General features: G+C 29.2%; 1 protein-coding gene across 1 annotated transcript in view; it reads left to right on the forward strand.

Annotated features, from left to right (window-relative positions):
* Window positions 1-22045, forward strand: part of LOC119605718 (phosphofurin acidic cluster sorting protein 2) — a 54064-nt gene that overhangs the window by 11817 nt on the left and 20202 nt on the right. The window contains 2 exon segments of the mRNA XM_037958995.1: window positions 15950-16212; window positions 20629-20917. Coding sequence (XP_037814923.1) covers window positions 15950-16212; window positions 20629-20917 — 552 coding nt within the window.

Raw genomic sequence — 22045 nt, forward strand, 5'->3', positions numbered from 1 at the left:
TATTTTCTTAGAAAATTTATTAATAGTGCCGCACACATTGCGGTTCCCTTTTAGATTTTATGCTTAAACCTATTGTAATCCCATATGTATAGTTTGGTTTTAACTTGTACTAATGTGTTCCTGCTTTGTTGAATGACCACACTGAAAATATTCCCTGTCAAATAAACACTAAAACTGTCGTACATTGTACAAAATATTTCGCAATATGAAATTCTTTTGTACGAAATTAGTATAAAGAAAAATAATTGTGTATAATTAGAAAAAAAATAGTGAATTTTACGAAATATTCATAAATACTATGAACTGTTTTCATTGACTAGAATAATTTCCTTAATATGAATTTTTATACCCACCATTAAAAAAGATGTGGTTATATTGATTTTGTCATTCCGCCTGTAACACATCGAAATATTGGTCATAGACCCACACCAGTATATATATTCTGGGTCCTTATTAAATTCTATGGCGATCTAGCCATGTCCTTCAGTCTGTCAGTTGAAAACACTATAGAGTCCGACGGTTGAAATTTTCCACAAATATTCTCCATAGGTAAGGTTTGTTTGGTATTGAAAATGGGCAATATTGGTCCACGATTTCCGATAGCCCCCATTCAAGTGGACCCCATAAAAACAGCCTTAACGGACATATATTTTTTAAAAGTGTAAGTATAGCGATGAAATTCAACATAAATAAGTTTCGTGTGACCCAAAATCTCCCTACCAAATTTTATAAAGATCGGTCCATAATTGACCTTACCTCCTATATAAGGTCCCCTTTAGAAAGTTACTTTAACGCTTAAAAATAAGACTATAGCGATGAAATTTAGGTAAGTGCCTTAATAGCCAAAATCTCTCTACCATATTTTATGTGGATAGGTCCATAATTGACCCTACCCCTTATATAAGGCTTAAAAATACGAGTATAGCGATGGAATTTGACATAAGTAAGTCACTTTCAAGCCAAAACCACTCTACCAAATTTTTATGTGGATCGGTCCATAATTGACCCTACCCCCCATATAAGGTCCCCTTCAGAAAATGATTTTAACGCTCATTACTGGCTTACATTTGACTAAAGTTAATAATATTTAAGATAAATTTCAAACAAAATCTGACTTAAATTAATTTTTTCGTATTATTTATGAAAGTTTCGTAAATATGATGAAAAATGTAGTTTTGATTTTTTATAGGATAAATTGTGTATATGTAGATAACCTTCATCTTAACAATAATTGGCTTTAAAGAGTTTAGAGACTTTTTCGTAATATTTATGAAATTTTCGTAAATATTACAAAAGAATAGGGCTTTAAAGAGTTGAGAGATGGTATAGTATGATCCCTTAAAAAAATTTGCAATGGGTTAATATGATCAGATACTACACAGAATCTCTTTATTCAGCTCCAATCGGGAACTTAAATGCTGCTTATTAAGGATTTTAGTAGAATTTGAAACGTATATTTTATAATGGAGATTTTGTGACTGTCATTACAAGTTTTCACAGTGTAAAAAATTGGACATTAACTTTGAGCTGTTGGGTGTACAAATTTCGGTTTATTGTTCACAGAATCCATCATTGATTATTGCCTCCTTAAGCAGTTTCATAGACAAATGTTCTTGGACGATTCATTATCAAATGTATGTTTGCAGATTAGACCAAAAGCTTGACTTTAATACATATACCGGCGTATAGAGAGGCAGATAAAAAAATCACCACTACACTCACACTGTTGGCATTTTTTCAATGAAATTGCACTGAAAAAAATATTTGGTCATTTTTAATTTTGAAGATTAAATTGCATTACTGTAAAATGCTAATATTTATTAACAAAATGTAGTCAATGTACATAAGAATAATAATTTCATCAGATAGAAACAACATTTCAAATTAAAATATACAAAAAAGTATTAAATAAGAATGATCTTATTAACTTTCATTGTTATGCATTCTAGAAAATTATTTAGGGTGTATGTTGTTTTTGAAAATTATGCTCTTGTTTTTGCAAGTTGTTTTTGTTTTTTTAAGTTGTGTTTGCAATTTCTTTAACAAAGCGACATCAGCCTGCTTTGTTGAATGCTGTCAAGCAACTAAATAAAATATTTGTATTTTTGATGCTCTTGTTTAGAAGTTCGTCTGCGATCGTGTTGTGTACATGTAATTTGCCGAAAATTTTCGTTGTCAGAACAATACTAGCGCCGACGTCTGCTTTAATATAATGAACTAAATTTTTATAATACGATGCCAAGACACCGCTACTGATTCTGAATCTGCTGAGCCGGTGTAGTTTAAGTATAATAGCTCTTTATCTCTAAATTGATTTCATATTTTCATCATCTATAACCGAAAACTTTAATAGCTCAGTGTTCAGTAGTTCATACGAACATGAAATTTTTTATTACTTTGTTTTTATTTTTAAATTAAAAGATTGTTTTTCGTTTATAATAAATTTTTATTAAAATATTTTTTTATCTCGCACAAGGAAAAATTACTTAATATCTTTTATATTGTTTTTATACTTTCGTTCAATGTACTCCTTGGTTGCATTGAATGTCAAGAAATTGTGTTTTATATTAAAAAGTATGTTCTGCAAAAAATAACAAAAAAGTGCAACAAGATTGTGTTGACAGTAGCTTTCACAAATTTTAATTAAATGATAAGAAAAATAAGTCCTACATAATTTTTGAATACAATCTTCTTCAAAATTTTGATTTTTCCTACAAATTGCAAAACTTTCTCCAAATTTTTATATTCCCACCATCTATTTAATACATATTTTTATCTCATTAATTTTTACGATCCATATATTAAATAAACATTGTTTTTATATGACACGCGCCCCCAATATTATTTTATTTCTTTCAAATGACTCACATTTTCCTTTTGGCCTGGTTTTAACGGAACAATTCATATATTCTACTTCCGAAATATTTATGTATTCTACCGGAACAAAGTGTGTGTTGTTGCATTATTTTTTTTAACAAACAGTAATAAGGGATTATTAGCCAAAAATACCACCAAGCAATACGATTAGTCATCAGACATTTATCTCGTAATTGTGTAGTTTCATTTGTTTATTTATAAATAAATTGTACATCCGAATTTCCAAGAAATTTTACGAAACGAACGCAAAAAAAACACGAATATTTAAAACATATTAAAAAAAAATTAAAATTTTCTTGAATTTTCCCATGACTTACTCAATAGAAATTTTCTTAAATGTACAACATATTATCTAAATATAATCTATTTTATATGGAGAATCTGTATAAATAAATAAACAAACTTGCAAACATATAAAACACGTGTATGTGTATATATTTATACATACAGACATATAAACATTTTCGTACTTTTTGTTTATGCGTATTACGTATTCATGTGTCGATGTTTGTATGTGTTACAGACTAATGAAAAATATTTTGTACAGAGTAAATATTTACCAAATGAAGACAAATAAAACCCTCCCTCTCTCTCTCAAAGGTTTTTGAAATTTGCCAAACACCTCTAAAAATTTTATATACAGGTAAAAACCCGTTTTTTTCGCACTTATAAGACAGTTACATCTCCATCGATTTTAAGTTTCTCGACGGATTTCGAAAGTAGAAGCTGAGGCCGTTACAATGATATATGTACATACTACATATGGGGAATTTCGTGTCAACTTTAAAATTCGATGTCTTCCGATTTGGATGAAATTTGTACCAAGGTTAGTATTATGGAATAGTAGGCCAGACACAAATTTTCAGCTCTATCACCAATAGGCGAAAAGTTACATTCATTTGAATAAAACCCTGTATGACCAAAAGATCCAACTTTGAAACCCTCTAAGTCCGGCAGTTCTTAACCGATAGAGACGACCTACTATATGTGTGTCTGACCTACTATCCAATAGTACTAACCATAGTGCAAATTTCGTTAAAATCGATTTTTTTGAGTTGGGTCACTTGACATGAAATTCCCCATATGTATATGACGTTTAGGTCATCAGCATAGAAAGCAAAAAATATGTACCGATCCCCATAAAATTTGGCGGATGGATTTACGTTTATGTAAAATGTATTTATCCTAAATTTCATTGCAACATTAGCCTTTTTGTGCGAATTTTGGATATTTAACTCATTTTCTGAAGGGGTTTTTGTGTAGAGCTAGGGTCATGTGAGGCTCGATCATTACAAAATTCGGCAGGATCATAAATGCAAGTATAAAACTTAGTTGTGCGCTTTTTGTCGAGATACAAGTATATTAAACATATATATGAGCTCAAAAGCCCTATTCAGGAGGTTCAATAGTATGTTGGCTATGTGAAATAATGGTCCGATCTAAACCATTTTCAATAGACCTTGTCCCTGGGACAATAGAAGATCATGTACGGAATTTCATTGAATTTTCTTCGATATTGCAACCTGTAGTGTGATTACAAAGTGTACAAGTCCTATTTGGGGGTTTAGTTGTATGGGAGCTAGGTAAAATAAAGGATCGTTCTAAACCATTTTAAATAGGCTTCGTCCCTGGGACAATAGAAAATCATGTACCAAATTTCATTGAATTATCTTCAAAATTGCGATTTGGAGTTTGAGAATTCGACTCGGAAAATGATTCTACATTGATTTGTAGGTGGGTTTAGAACTAATATTATTGTGCGTTACAAATCCAATGTACGCTCGTTACTAAAGTAGTGTGGGTATAAAAATAATTGGTATCCAGCAGGGCTTGAACCACGAACTTGCTGTTTCGGACCATAACAAATCCAAATTACTTCGCTCTTTACCAGTAATTACCTTTTTTTTTGCTGGAATGTTAGTTATCTTTTTCTTAAACTGATTTTATAAAGGATTATTTATATAGGCGATAGGGTTTAATAAGGCCCTCATAAGATTCAGCGGAAGGATTCATGGTTCAAACAAGATTATATCAAAAATCAACAGTATCACAAAACTCATTTATTCCGATTTTTGTTTGTGATTGGACCTTATTTTACCCTTGTCCCCATACAAACCTTTCTTCAGAAAATGACTTAAACTCCATAATTCACTTATAAATACTGGTATCACAATTAAATTTGATATAAATAACTTTTATGTAAACATAAATTCCCCCCAAACATTTCTTTAGGATCGGTTCATATTTGTCTATCCCCCCTATAAAGCATCTTTCTGAAAATCACTTTTTTAACAATTTTGTACTAAGAAAATTATCCATAACTTAGCTAGACTAACTGTTAATGGATTTTTTAAAACGTGTAAGAAAAATTTTAAGTAGCACTGTTAACAAAGAACACAAGCGGCTTATAACACAATTAATTTTTGTTCTTTTTTTGCCATCCCCTTGCCTGCACCACTTTGCTACTCTTGGCGAGATTTTCTTTATTATTTTTCCTTCTTCCTATTGATGATTGTTGATTTTGCAAAACTACTGTAGTATATTTATAAAAGTTTACACATGTGTATGAAATTCAGTCAGTGCATTGATGCTGTTGCAACATACACACATACTTATATTGTATGCCCCATGGCATTCTTTAGGAAGAGAACAGAAGAAATATTTATGTTCGAGGAAAAAAAAAAAAAACATAAAAATTCTATAAATTTGTAAACAGTAGCTGAGAATGAAAAAACTAATAATAATATGATGACGTTGGTTGTGGTGGTGATAGGGCCTGAAGGCGAAGATACTTCTTTTGCTGATGTTGCGTTAACTGGTGCAAGAGCCAGAGTAATAACAAAATAAACATTTATATATACGATATTTAAGACAGAACTTTTAAATAATTATTTTATTAGGGTTTTTAAAACATTAAGTTTCTCTGGGTTTTTGTTTGGCTGTGTAATTGAAGATCAGTTCCTCTATCTCTCATGAGTTCATTCTTTTAAAAACTGACCTGAATATTTTCGAATATAAGAATTTTCCTGATGCAAAAGCATGGATACGATAATATATATATTTTTTTTTGCATACAAAAATATTTATATTACTTCAGCTCACTTGCTACTGTTAGGTTAACCCAGACTGTCGACAACTGGCTGCTGCTTGGGCTGATAGTTTGTAATTTTTTTTTGTAGATTCAAACGTGTTGTAGTTTTTCATGAAAGTACTATTGCCAAAGAAGACAAACAATATTTTCATGATGCGTCATCCACATAACTTTAAGCTAAATTAACAGCAAACAATAAACATTATAAATGTTTATGATGTTGTAAAAAAATATATATTCCACAATATATTTTGTAAATTTGATGTTAGTTGCTATGCATGCTGCTCATGAATGATGATGTTGCTTTATCTATTGTAACTTCCGGTTATTTGGCAGTTTTAAAATTCAACTGTGTTGTTTTCTTTGATTTTCTTAATCAATGAAATTGGTTTTGCTTATTAAAGAAGTTGTTCTTGTAGATGTTTGAATATCTTTTGAATATCTGCACTTTGTGTGGGGGTTAAAATTTAGTTTGTAATACTTTTCTGCAAAATTTTAAGGGACGTAAGTTGAAATAAAAAAATAGTTATACCCTACACCACTTTAGTGGGGAGGGTATATTGGATTTGTGCTGATGTTTGTAACATACAAAAATATTCGTCCTAGACCCACCTTAAAGTATACCAATCGGCTTAGAATCGTTTTCTGAGTCGATTAAGCTATGTCCGTCCGTCTGGCTGGCTGTCCATGTAAACCTTGTGCGCAAGGTACAGGTCGCAATTTTCAAGATAATTGGATGAAATTTGGCACGCACGTTTTATTTGACCCAAGGACAAAGCCTATTGAAAATGGTTAAAATCGGTCCATTATTTCACCTAGCCCCCATAGAACAGAACCCCCCGAAAAGGGCTTCTGAGCTCATAATTATGTTAAATATACAGATATATCGATAAATTAGGGCACAACTAAGTTTTATAGAAGTCTTGATGACCCTGCCAAATTTCATAAAGATCGGGCCCCATTTGACCCTAGCTCCCATACAAAGTCCCCTTCAGAAAATTACTTGAATGTCCCAAATTAACTTTTAAACACAAATATCCCGATGAAATTCACCACAATAAAATATTATGTAAATATAAATATATTCGCAAAATTTTATCGGGCTTGGTCCATATTTGCCCCTAGCCCCCATATAAAGCCTCTTTCAGAAAATTAGTTTTTCATCCATAAATTGCTTAAATGTATCGGAACAAGGGAATATTGAAGATAAATGTTTTATTATGAAAAATAAATCACATTTAATATTCATAACTGGTGTAGGGTATCATATGGTCGGCCACGCCCGACTTTTCTTTCTTACTTGTTTTTATTTTGAAAGTTGTATTTATTTTTGTAAAACTTAAATTTTTAGGATTTTTTTTAAACTTCCAACAGTCTTTTATATAAATTTGGGCTGATCATCTAGGAGCTTAGTAATACAGACAGATAGACAGACAGACAGACAGACAGACAGACAGACAGACAGACAGACAGGCAGACGGACGGATTCACTAGAGTGGTGTAGGGTATAAAAGTTTACTTTTTAAATTACAAAGAAAATGCATTGAATGGCAATAGCAGGAAGTAATTTTACTGCATTATTATTACTTTTTCTTTTGTCATTATGAAACTCAGTGATTCACAAAATACTTTTAAATAAATATTGAAATATATTTGTTTTTAAACAAAAGCAAAAATTTAAATATGTATTTTATTAAGGAAATATAATTTTTTTTTTAACACAAAATACGTGTAAATTTCATTATTATTTTTCTTTCATTCTTACACTCTTATAAACATAAAAAAATATGACAACATAAATTCATGAAATAAAACAAAAATATTTGCAAAAAAAAGAAAACAGTTTTCTGTAAAAATATTTTAACATTTTTTCATTTAGTTCAATTTGGCCATTTGCCAGTAAAGTATAACAAAAACGTCCCTTCTGCATCTCTCTGTCAACATGTATCGTATGTTTGTATGGCAACACAAACAACAGCCCAGCTTGAGGGTCAAATTGTTGGTTTTACATGTCGGTAGATATAGACCTTTCTAGCATAGCATGTTAGTCGACTTTGTTTCTTCTGTCTGCCCAACTGCTGCATTTAATTTTTTTTCGTACCTGAACAAATCATTATTTTTGTATGTCATTGTCATGTTATGGGTTATTTTCTTGTTTTTTTAAGTATTTATGTATTTTATTTTACATTATCTTTAAATAGCAGACATTAAGAATGCATTTAAGTATGTGAAAAATATGGACATGCGGGTATTAGGGGTAAGGCAAAAGTCTTACGGTTAGATTTTGCATTGCCACCTTAGAGGTAATGCTTAAAATGTCATTTAATAACTGTTAGATACTTTTGATAAATGTAAAAACTATTTTACAAATGTCATGTAAAATAATATTTAACTTAATTAAATGTAATTTATAATAATGTTTTATTTTCCAAATTAATGACAAAGTTAAATTTCCAAAATGTATATAAAGGTTTAAATAAACAACATACATTATAAACATTTATATAAATCCTAATCGACACTTTATATTCAAAAATGGTTAACTTAATCTTTGGTCAAAGTCAATTTTTGATGGCAAATGATTCCTCATTATCATGTCATGTAGACATTTTGGATCTAAACATTAACGTTTGTGTTTTTTTAGAACCCCATCAAAAAATAGAGGGGGTGCGTAACACATCGAAATATTGTTCATAGACCAAATAAAGTATATATATTCTGAGTCCTTGTAATATTCTAAGACGATCAAGCTACATACAAATGTCCGTCTGTTGTTGGCATGATAGCGTCCACAAAAAAATAGATAGAGGGATAAAATATAATATATAAAATATTCTTCATAGCCCCCATACAATTGTGCCCCTGGAATATTATGTAAAAAAGGTTCAAACTGTCAAAAATTCATTGATTATGTAGCAATTGCGATAAACTTTCGCATAAGTCAGTTTTTTGTCTCCAGAAATTAAATTCTGAATTATGGCGGACATAGGACCATAATTGACCCTACCCCCCAATATAAAGATCCCTCTAGAAAATAATTATAATGCTCATTCGATATAAACAAGTTTACACAAACATCGGTCCATAATTGACCCTACCTCCCATATGAGGTTCCCTGCAGAAATGACTAACGTTCATTACTGCTTAATAATAACTGTATGGCCATGAAATTCGACATAAACAAGTTTTATGGGAATCAAAATCTCTCTGCCAAAGTTTATGATGATCGGTTTATAATGGACCCTATCGCCTATAAAAGGTCTACTCCAGAAAATTACTTTAACGCTCCATTAAACCCTAAAATAATGACCACCGATAGGTTAGTGGTTAGTGTTCTAGTCTGGTAGACCGGAGGTGGTGGGTTCGATTCCCACCTGAGGCACTGGTTAAGGAGCGCACAACAGGCGCAATATGCGTATTTCTTCGGATTTGATGTACTATATACATTCCTCTTTCAAACTAACTAACTAACTAACCCTGATATAAATCCTAGGAAAAACAAAATGTTTTAATTTGTATATAAGTATAAGTGATTATTATAAACATATCATGGAAAGTAAGTTTTTTTGCTTTCATGAAAAATAGTTTTTTTTTGAGTTAGCACTTTTTGAATATAGTGTCTAGATATAATAAATTTTTATACCCTACACCACTTTAGTGGGGAGGGTATATTGGGTTTGTGCTGATGTTTGTAACACACAATAATATTGGTCCTATACCCTTAAAGTATACCAATCGGCTTAGAATAATTTTCTGAGTCGATTTAGCTATGTCCGTCCATCCATGTAAACCTTGTAGTCAAACTACTGGTAAAATTTTTGAAGATAATTCAAAGAAATTTGCTACATGTCTCAGTAACGAAACCTATCGAAAATGGTTATGATCGGTTCATTATTTCACCTAGCCCCCATACAACTGAACCCCAGAAAAGGGCTTGTAAACCTTGTAATCAAAGTACAGGTCGCAATTTTGATGATAATTCAATTAAATGTTGCACATGATCTCCTACTGTAGTAGAGACGAATCCTATTGAAAATGGGTAACATCGGTCCAATATTTGACCTAGCCCAATACAACTGAACCCCTCGAGTAGGGCTTTTAAGTTCATAATTATGTTCAATATACTCGTATCTCGACAAAAAGCTGCAAAACCAAGTTCTATACTAGCCTTCATGACCCTGACTAATTTTTTGATGATATATGACTTAAATGTTCACAATTTTATTCAACAAAAAATGGCTAAAGTATATCTGAGACAACGTACAATTCATCTTAAATGCTTTATTATGAACACTAAATCACATTTTTTTTACAACTGGTGTATATTATTATATGATTGGCCTCGCTCGACTATAACTTCTTACTTGTTTAATTTATATAAGGGAAATTTCACTTAGAATTGCATTATAGAATTTGGTAATTAATTTATATTTCTGATTTTTTCCCTTAATAAAGAAAATATTTTTTTTAATTGCGGCTATTTTTTATGTTTTTGGGTAAATAAAAGTTATATATATTTATATATCCCTTTATACTACCACTCCTTATTTCCTATTAGAAGCATTACTGCAATTATAGCTTTTTATATTATATAGATAATAAAAAAAAACTGATTGATTAACAACATGCAATCGATCAATTCAAACTAATTTAAAGTCTGATACAAATCAATTCATTTGACACACTTTATAAAATTTAAAGAAAACCCAGTTCTTGCTTAAAGAAAAATGTTTAATAAATGAAAAGAGTGACTGGCAACTTAATAAACAATAATGATTTTAAAAAAACTTAATTGGAAACTGAAAGAACTTGTAACTCATCATCGGTTGATGATGAAATAAACTTTCCATCGGGATCTTTGTATAATTTTAAGAAATATTTGGGATTGAAAATGGTCAAATTTGTCTTAAAAAGAAAATGGAAGAAAATGCACGACTGCCTAAATTACATGTAATTAAAGTTTTATCAATTACTTACAATTACTTGTAATTGATTATTTCAATGACTTTATTATTTATTATATTACAAATAATTGTAATTGCAAAAAGTTGCAATTACATGTAATTAGTTATCATTACCCCATTATTTTTATACCAATAGTTTCATTCATGTCGTAAAAAGTTAACATAAATAGTTTTTGGCAGAACCTGTTTAGACATTATTACTTATTATGGATATTTTTACAATTTGTATGCTTAGATTATTACATGAAGGACCTGCTGTTTATAAAATGTTTCATTAATAATAGTCATCTTTTGTTTCATAAATTTCTTGTCACCATAAGTATTCGTAATAATCGCAAGAATTTCAAAATAGTCTACTTCATTTTTTTAATTTAACTTTAATCATGTCTACTGACATTAAAATACTAATCACTGAGACTTCAACAACAACAACAAATATATCATAAACCGGCCGGCTGATAACAATCAATAATTCAACCAAAAAACAAAACAAATAGCTCACTCTCCCTAGAATAAATAAATAAAACTTTTTTACTCTATAAATTGTAGTTTTTGTATATGTATGTGTTGTGTTTACTTTAATAAATACGATAAAAACAAGTAAGAAAGTATAGTCGGGCGAGTCCGACCATATGATACCCTACACCAGTTATGAATATTAAATGTGATTTATTTTTCATAGTAAAGCATTTATTTTCAATATTCCCTTGTTCCGATACATTTAAGCAATTTATGGATGAAAAACTAATTTTCTGAAAGAGGCTTTATATGGGGGCTAGGGGCAAATATAGACCAAGCCCGATAAAATTTTGTGAATATATTTATATTTACATAATATTTTATTGTGCTGAATTTCATCGCGATATTTGTGTTTATAAGTTAATTTGGGACATTCAAGTAATTTTCTGAAGGGGGCTTTGTATGGGAGCTAGGGTCAAATGGGGCCCGATCTTTATGAAATTTGGCAGGGTCATCAAGACTTCTATAAAACTTAGTTGTGCCGTATTTTATCGATATATCTGTATATTTAACATAATTATGAGCTCAGAAGACCTTTTCGGGGGGTTCTGTTCTATAGGGGCTAGGTGAAATAATGGACCGATTTTAACCATTTTCAATAGGCTTCGTCCTTGGGTCAAATAAAACGTGCATGCCAAATTTCATCCAATTATCTTGAAAATTGCGACCTGTACCTTGCGCACAAGGTTTACATGGACAGCCAGCCAGACGGACGGACGGACATAGCTTAATCGACTCAGAAAACGATTCCGATTGGTATACTTTAAGGTGGGTCTAGGACGAATATTTTTGTATGTTACAAACATCAGCACAAATCCAATATACCCTCCCCACTAAAGTGGTGTAGGGTATAAATAGTGGAAAAATAAAAATATATAAAAAATATATTTTTATTTCTTCTATAACTGAGAAAGTGAAAAATCATATGGAAAAATGAAAATGCACACACATACACGTAAACCAAGAGTACCACCCAAAGATAAACGTGTTAAAACACTTGTCAAGGAAGAGTCATTTTATATACATAGCTCTTTGAAATTAAAAGGAAAATTGTTGTAAATATATTTCAGGGAATATGAAAAAGTTGACAAGTGCCTTTTTTTTTTCTTAAATGATGACAAACAAGTCTTTGTGTTGAAATAATATCGAAAAAGTGGAACAAAATGAATGTTAAAGTTTATTTTTAAAATAAAAATCACTTATAATACAATTTATCTGATTTTTTAAGGGGCTTAAAAGTATTTAAATTTATTATTATTTAAAATGCAAACTCACACATTAACATTTCCCTTATTATTTTTAATAAGTTGTTGTATGTATTGCAGTGAGTAGAATCTACTAAGTAGATTAAATAAAGAGCAACAGATTTTTTTTTTTGAGTGTGTATATGTAAATGATGTTAACAAAACAAAAATATATCTGAACAAATTAACTCCTTCATTGGGTGTTTTAAGTGAGAGTGTGTATATTTTAACTATAAGAACATGACAATAATGTCAATGTAGCTATTTTTTAGCTCTTAAGTAATATCCCCTATGTTTCTGGAAATGGATCTATTAATATCCATAGAAAATTCCGTCCATTAAACTTAAAAAAATTTACTTGCGTATCTTGATATTATTTGGTTCTAACAAGAGATCTAATTCTCCAAATTATGCACAGCAAAACGGCTAGACCGCTCTTTCTGAAATTTTAAGATTGTATTCCTGTATGTCTAGAAGGAACTATAGGCTATTTATTTCTTCAAAATTTCAAGTAGGCGACGTGCCAAGCCCACATACAAAATAAGTATTAAACGTCGCATATCTCAGAAACTGCAAGAACGGGAATTCTCAAATTTCTAATGGAAGACTTTGACAATATGGGTGTCAAAGTTCCCATATGAACTAAATTTAAAAATTCGTATAGTTGAGACACTATCAGAGCTAAAATTCTAAAATTTTGCACGAATAACTTTGACATCCATGTGAACATTTGAACATTTCCATATAAATTAAATACAGAAATTATTTTATCAAGGAAACTACTGGAGCTAGAACATTTGGGAGAAAATGGGCGGACTTTTATTAGGAGGCTTGACACCTCCCATATGAATTAAGTAGAAAAATTCGTATATCTGGAAACTATGCAAGAAGAACTCTGACATCCATGTGAAAAGTTGGTAATAGGGCTTGCGATTTCCAATATGAATTAAATGCAAAATTTCGTATATCTGAGAAACTGTTATATCTAGAATCTTCAAAAAACGTAAAGTTGGTTTTTTATTACACCCTACACCACTTTAGTGGGGAGGATATATTGCGTTTGTGCTGATGTTTGTAACATACGTCCTATTCTGAATCGTCGTTTTCTGAATCGATTAAGCTATGTCCGTCCGTCTGGCTGGCTGGCCATGTAAACCTTGTGCGCAAGGTACAGGTCGCAATTTTCAAGATAATTAGATGAAATTTGGTACACACGCTTTTGAAAATGGTTAAAATCGGTCCATTATTTAGCCCCCATACAACAGAACCCGAAAATGGCTTCTAAGCTCATAATTATGTTAAATATACCTGTATATCGATAAAAAGCGGCACAACTGAGTTTTCTACAAGCCTTGATGACCTTTCCAAATTTCATGAAGATCGGGCCTCATTTGACCCTAGCAGCCATACAAAGTCCCCTTCAGAAAATAACTTAAATGTCCAAAATTGACTTATAAACACAAATATCGCTATGAAATTCAGCACAAATAAATATTATATAAATATAAATATATTCACAAAACTTTATCGGGCTTGGTCCATATTTGCCCCTAGCCCGCCATATAAATAAAGCCTCTTTCAGAAAATTAGTTTTTCATCCGTAAATTGCTTAAATGTATCGGAACAAGGTAATATTGAAGATAAATGCTTTATTATGAATTATGATTAGGGTATCAATATGGTAGGTCACGCCCGACTATACCTTCTTCCTTGTTTATATTGGTTTTAGGGTAGCACACTGGGTGTAAATACCAAACTTTGATTGACAGAATATTTTGGTAAAATTTTGTACTTTCAACAGACAGATGGACGAACATGGCAAAATCATCTTGGCACTAAATGAGTAACACAGTCTGATAATTTCAAGTACAAAGAGCGATTTTTGTTAAATAAAAAATTTGTCAACACTGAATTTTATTGTGATGATTCGCTTAATTAAATAATATACATTTGTAAGTGCATAAAACACACATGTTTGTATGCATGTACTTACTCTAGTACTCATATGGGTTTTTGGTTGTTGTTATTTTTAATCGAACAAAACAAAAATACAAAACAAAAAAAAAAAAAACAAAAACAAAAACAATAACAAATACTCATGATTATCTGTACTATACGCTCACAAAAAAAAAAAAATGAATAACAAAAAGTTTAAACTCTCACTGTATTTTCTTTCTCATTTGACGCCCTGACGTTTTACTTTCTTCTTCTTTAAATGAGGCGGCATTGCTGGTTTGTTATTGTTTATATTTATTGTAAATTGTATTTGGTTTTGTTTTTGTTATTAATTTTTCATTGTATTTGTGTTATTGGTTTGTTGCTCTTCATATTGTTGTTGTTGGTTGTAGCAAAAAGATAATGAAATTTGTAGTACAAACACACTACATTTCTTTTTCTTCAAAATTGAGAAAATTCAACGGAAGTCATATCAGTTTTAAATGCGCCACTAGATATAACAGTCACTAAGATAGATTGTACGCGCCAAGTTAATAACAAATTATTAACGTGTTCGTTGTCTCGTATATTTTTTGTTCACTTGAAAAAAAAAAAAACAAGACGTGAAATTATTGTTAAAGAAAGAAAAAATACTATTAGTGTAAAATAAAATTTAAATAAATACTATAAACAAATGAATATGATTCATCCCAAGAAAAAATTAAAAATAATAAATAAAAATTTCAAGAAATTTATGAAAAGTAATTAAAGTGCATACAAAATTTTAAAATTACAAATATAAATAACAAAACAACAAATTAAAACGAATATTAACCCAAATTTAAATTATTATAAATTAACATGAAAAGTTTAATATTATTATTTTATTTAACAAAAAAATAACAAGTTTCCTTTGCGTTTAAAAAACAGTTTTTTAAAAATTTCAGTATTTAAATGCTACTTGTTGTGTTTAATACTTAAAATTTAATTTTAATTTAAATAATTATTAATCATCGAGTTGCGGTTAGAATTTTTAATTTAATTTTTTTTTAATTAAATTCTTAATTTGTTCAGTTCAGTTTTGCTTTTAATTAAATGTCTGTGCTTCATTTTTTGTTTTTGTACTTAAACGCAATTTATTTATCAGTGTGTTCATGCTCATGTGTCAAACCTTAAAAAAAAATATACAGTGTTAATCATCCAAAACACATACTCATTTATAAAAATATTAAATGAAAATAATATAATAATAAAAAAAATAAAAATTCAATTGAAATCCAAAAAAAAAAAAAAAATAATTTAACGTTTCATTCGTTTAGATCGTGTTGCTGAATATTCAGACGAAGACGAGGAGGCTGAATTCAGTTCTGGCGAGTTTAACGACGAAACCAATGATCTTGGCATACCCGGCTACGATCCAAAACGCGATTATAATCCTTCCAAGCATGATATGCGCAAATATCGTAAATTACAACGTTCAGAAGTTGAAGACGTTGTGGCATTAGGTGCTAATAATCCCGTTGACAGTGATAGTGAATTCGAAATGAAGGATAAAAGTTCATCACGTGCTAAAATCAGCAGGGTGAGTAAATTTTAATTCTTTTAAACAAAATTGTGTGCAAAAATGATGTCTAATTTTAGTTCATATCTATTATATCAAAACTTGCGTATACAAACATATAAACGCACTACACTTAAACCGCAATTGAAAATAATATTGAAAGCCAACGTTATTTATAAATAACGAGCAAATTTAAAAAGCGAATGATCTATTTATTTCTTGATAAAACATTTCATCATAGATTTGCTTTAATACATTTTTTTTTTTCAATTTTTAAAAATATTTTTCATTTATTTATATTTTAAATAATTTTTCAAAAAAGCTTGAGCTTAATAATGCAACATTAACTTTAGGTAATATCAACCAGATCTGGTTGCTACATTTCAATTTAAATACAAGAAATTTAATTATTTTTATTTAATTTCTTTCTGTTTAATTTAATTTCTCTTAAGACGAAAAAAAAAAAAACCAATAAATATTCGCGACTCGATTCGCTGTTTACAGTATATAATTAATTATAAATGTTGTATACTAAATATATTTATTTTATTTTACAAATAGTAAAGAGAATTTTTAAATTGTTTACAACAATTTAAATTTAATGAACAAAAAAATACTGTATATAAATACATACATGTTTACGAAAAAAAAACTTAAAGCAGATGTTTCTAAGATGTTGTCAATTGTCTACACAAGGATTTCTATAACGCTCTAGGGGGCGAAAGTATTTAAATGTTCAGTCCTTTAGAATTTATTCAATACATAAGTAGTAACAATATCGTTGCGTGTCCAATTTAATCTTCAGTAGGGAGGAAAACAATTATATTTTTAATCTCAATTGATCGCAACTAATAGAAATTTGTTTGAATTGGTCTAAGATTTTAAAGACAGTTTATAGAGGGGTACCTGGGTGGTTTTACTAGTCCTAGTAATTCTTTATTGTTTTGATACCTATGCTAACTGCGTAGATTTTTCTATAAATTTTTAAAAACAATTACCACTACCATTGTATGAAGGGTATTAGGTGCTGATGTATGTAACGCATAGAAATATTAGCCCCAAACCTATCTTAAAGTAAACCTCAGCTCAGAATCATTTTTACGATTTTGATATATCCTTCGGTTTTTCATCTATTTAAACCTTGTATTCAAATTAGAGACCGCAATTTTCCACCTAATTATATAAAATTTACAAGGAAGGGGCCTATTGAACATTTTTGAAATCGGTTTATTATTTCATTTAGACCCCACAAAAAAGCCCTACCTTTCGATAAGGGATTTGGAGCTTATAATTATGTCATGTGGTCTAGTACCTATTATACAAAAATCGGCATTTTCGTAATGGTCGCACCTCATTTTTCTCTGACACTAGCAATATCTTTGAATGTTTAAAAACATTTATTGGCGTGATAATAACTTGGTTTTCTGTAAAAGGTGTTACACTGACCAGAATTTCTCCATCACATCTGGGATTTGAGATATCGTATCCTTAAATTTTAGGAAAACGCCATTTTTTCCCTTTTGAGACGTTGTAACAGCGCCAAGACTATATTTATAAAATGTTGTATGTCATCTATTCTAGCAGCTCTGAAAACTCATGGTTCTCGGTGCGTAGAGTAGTATGCTTTGTAAATATTGTTTATAACGAGCGTTAAGTCTTTATTTTCAATTTGACAGAGTGGACTTTCAGATGGCATACAACATTTTATAAATAAAGTTATCTTCGAGCAAATCCCAGAAATCTAATCGAGCAGTTTTGAGATCAGATTCGGATTCAGCGGGGCTCAATTCGTTAGAAAAGTATACTTTGGTCTCTGGGTTAAAAATTTATCGGCCTGTGTAACTTATCCATCAAATCAGGTGATGAAATGAAAAAACATTTTGGTCATATTTGAGACCATACAACAGCGTTAAGACAGCTTTATTTATAAAATCTGTTATGTCAACTTTGAAATAAAGTCCAGATTCGGATTCAGTGCAGTCTCTGGGTTAAAAATTTGTTGGCCTGTAAAATAAAACAATTTTAACGTTTAAAATACATTTTCAAAGTTTATACATTGTTTGGAACTCTCAAACTCTCAGCGTTACATGCTCTTCTAGAATTCTGAAATATAATATAAAATAATAAAGTTAAAAGTTTGAGCACCCAAAGTTCGGGTTAACTTTTTCTATATTATGTAAACTATTTAATATTAAACGTAACGATTAAAGCGGTATAAGTTATAAATAACATTTAAGTTTATTCACATAATAATATTTTAAACATTCACATATTAAACTTTCTACAATGTCCTTAGGAAATCAAAATACACTCATTGTATACCTATGTCCTAAATTCTTAAAAATTATAAAAAAAAAATTATTTAAATAATAATTGATATGTCACTCATGAAACCATAAAACATGTCAAGGATGTAATTTTATTTCCATTTTTTAATATAAATTTTCTTCTTAACTTAAAATTTCAACAGGTGGTACAATTAAATAAATAATTTATTTATTCTTTAACAACAAAACTTTTAATGAGCAATCAGAGAAATTGGGTTTTTCATATACATATTAATAAATTATACAATACAAATTAATTGTTTCATTTCAATAATGTGTTCTTTTTTTAGACATGCATGTTTTCCTTTCTATATTGAGCTACTATATTCAAAAGTCTCTATCTTATGCAAACACAAGTTTTTAAGAGAACAAAAGATCTAAAGCCTCATATCACATAATTTGAAAAATGGTCGATTTTTGTTTTTTTTTTTTACGAAAAAATTAAAAAATATTTTTGCCAAATATTTTGGCATCAACATTTCATTTTCATGAAAATAAAAGATAGCTGGTATTGCATATATTCCTCCGAAAAATCGTTAAATTGTCTTTGAACACAAATTGTACAAAAAATTAAAAAGTTTTTATTTTATTTTAAAAAAGCTAATGAACTTATCTCAAGGAAATGAACAACAAACATCGACAACAACAAATAAAAACCAAAAAAAAAACTTGTACAAACATAAATAGAAATCACCCAAGATGCGAGGGCAAGCGAAAAAGTTCTTTCAAAAGGAATTGATAATATACTTTTGGTAACATTTTATTTTTCCGTTCTAAAACGAAATCGCTTGCCTTTTTATCGCCTGCCAACCTACAAATAGAAAATTTCTAATGAACTTTTACTTTGACACTCGTATCAAGAAGAAAATGTTTATATCTGTCATATTGTTTGTGTAGCTATCTGTACTCATATATTATTTCGGCAGACGAGAAGGTGAAAGGTGGGCAAATGTTGTTGTTGGTATTGTTAATTGGGAGGAGGCACTTCAAACTTTATCCATGTGGCTGGGACTGTGTCTGTGAAAAGTATGTTATGCGTAGGTGAGAATAGGATTATGTTAAGTGCGTGTTGTTCTTAATTAATTGAGGATAATTAAAGTTTTACTTTTATAACATAGAATAGTTTTTTTTTTATATAAATTCGAAATTACAGTGTGCAAATACTTTAATCGTACAATAAGTACCTATTGTAGAAAACTGGAAATGTCTGCTGAAGAACGTGTCCTATAATAAAATTAGTTGTTTATAGAATATTTTGATAAATTCTACATAATTTTCCTTAAATTTTCTTTTTATTTTTTGAGATATCTTTTTTTAATTTTTTTATGTTAGAAAATTTTCTATTTTTAAAAAAAATGTCAAAAGATTGATTGTTTTGAAAAAAATTTCACTTTCCAGATTTTTTTTTTTTAATTGCCAAAAATTTTAAACATTTTGAAGATTTTCCCCAAATTTGTTAAAAAAATCATAAATATTTAGAAAATTTGTTGGTTTTTAAAATAATTTCATATTTTTGGAAAATTTTTCCGTTTTTAAAATCTCCCTGTTAAAAAGTTAAATTAGAAAAATTTCGATAAATATTCTATTTTTTAAAAAAGTTTGAACATTTTTAAAATTTTAGACCATATCTCCTAACATTTTAATTTTTAAAAAAACTGTTTCCACAATCTATTTTTCATATTTTTTAAAATTTTAAAAATCCAAAAATTTCTATTTTATATTTCAAAAAATTTTCCAAAAAATACAAATTCTAATAAATTTCTTATTTTCAAAAAATATTTGATAAATTTCAAGTAAATTTCATTAATTATAGAAATTTTTTAATCAATATACAATTAAGTATAAAATTATATAATATACATACACATTATATGATACCACTGTATTATTTGAAACTTGTAACCATTTATAAATTATACCAGAAAAGAAAAAACAAAGAAAACAAAAAAACAGGTGTAATTATGAACCTATTAAATAAAGTGTCACTTAAGATAAAATCTTTTGGAAAACATTCATAATTGTTTATAAACAATGTCTATTTAAAAGAAATTTTTTTTTATGCATTAATTATTTTGTGTGTTTCTAACATCTCTAATTTATATCTTTTCAGACCATTTCCCTGCAACAGCGTAATTTTAAGCAGAAAATATTTGCACTTTTAAAACGTTTCAAAGCCTCCGAAGAATTGGAAGGTGAAGTAAATCGCGGTACAGCCGCATTACGTGGCGAACGTGATTTGGATGCATTATTTCAAGAGCTTGAATCGTTATCGTGTTGTGAGGGTGATGATTCCGGTCCTGACATTGACAGTTTGTCAATTGGTTCAACACCTAAACCCTCTCTGAGGCCATTTTTTACAAATTCTCGCATCATGTTACATGACATTGGTGCCAGTGGTGGTAAGTTTGTCATACAAATTATTTGCAATATTATTATTATTATTATTATTTATTCACTGTCTCTCTATACGCTCTCCCCTTAAAACTTTTGTTTAAAGACATTTTGTCAAATACATTTTTCTCATGTTTGTATTTGGAAAATGAAGAAAGTTTTGCGAATATATAAAAAACTTGGCGCTTGGTTTTTTGAAATATTTAATTTAGATTTTTCTTTAATTTTAAATTATGGTTTTAAATAGTTTGTTATAACGACTAAATAATTATAATTACATATTTGTTTTTACTTGAGTGATTTATAACAAATTATAGATAATACATACATACAGTGAATCAATTAAGTAATTTGCCTATGTAAAATTTTATAAATTTTAAGAAAAAACTTTATCTGAACAATAATTTTTAGCAAAATAAAGCAATTTGTTTGTTGTAATTTTTAAAGAATATCTTATATTTTAATTTTCTACCATAAAAAGTAAAATCGTGATATTAATTAACGAGATTTTTGATAAAATGTGAACGTATTGTTAAGTTTTAAGGTCTATAAAGTATTTTGCTTTTTTAGGTTTTTTGTTCATTTATTATCCTATATATTATATGAATTTTTCAATATTTGACTTAACATGAAATCTATCGTTTCTTTGATTTAATTTCGAAAATAATAAGTAATTTTGAATTGGATACATGATATATTAGGAAATCAATGGATTTGGACCTAGAAAAAAATTTTAGTGGGGTATAAATCTATAGATTATAACAGAAATCTGGGTTTTTGGTCATTTTGTATTGATAAACAAAAACTACATTACGGAAACCCCATCTATTTGGGGAGTACTGTGTGAATTTTATTTAGAATTGTATAATATTGATTCTTATTCAATAAAGCTAACACTAAGTACCATCCTAGCCACTCTAAGTATGGTGATATCACCGTATACCACTATAGAACTATTACATGCTAGAATTTTGATACTCTACCTCATATTTTGAATGCATTATTTTATGAATAAAATACAGTAGGCGTAGTTGGATTTGGATAGTTATTTTAATTTGGGTTCTAACTATATATAAGTGTATGTATTAGCTGTAAAATATTGCTTTGGTGGATCTTAGGTGATGAGAACCGCCTCT

Source organism: Lucilia sericata, unplaced genomic scaffold (genome assembly GCF_015586225.1).
Source record: "Lucilia sericata isolate MDLA Ls3-8-SP2 unplaced genomic scaffold, ASM1558622v1 Contig000512F_arrow, whole genome shotgun sequence".
Taxonomy (NCBI): domain Eukaryota; kingdom Metazoa; phylum Arthropoda; class Insecta; order Diptera; family Calliphoridae; genus Lucilia; species Lucilia sericata.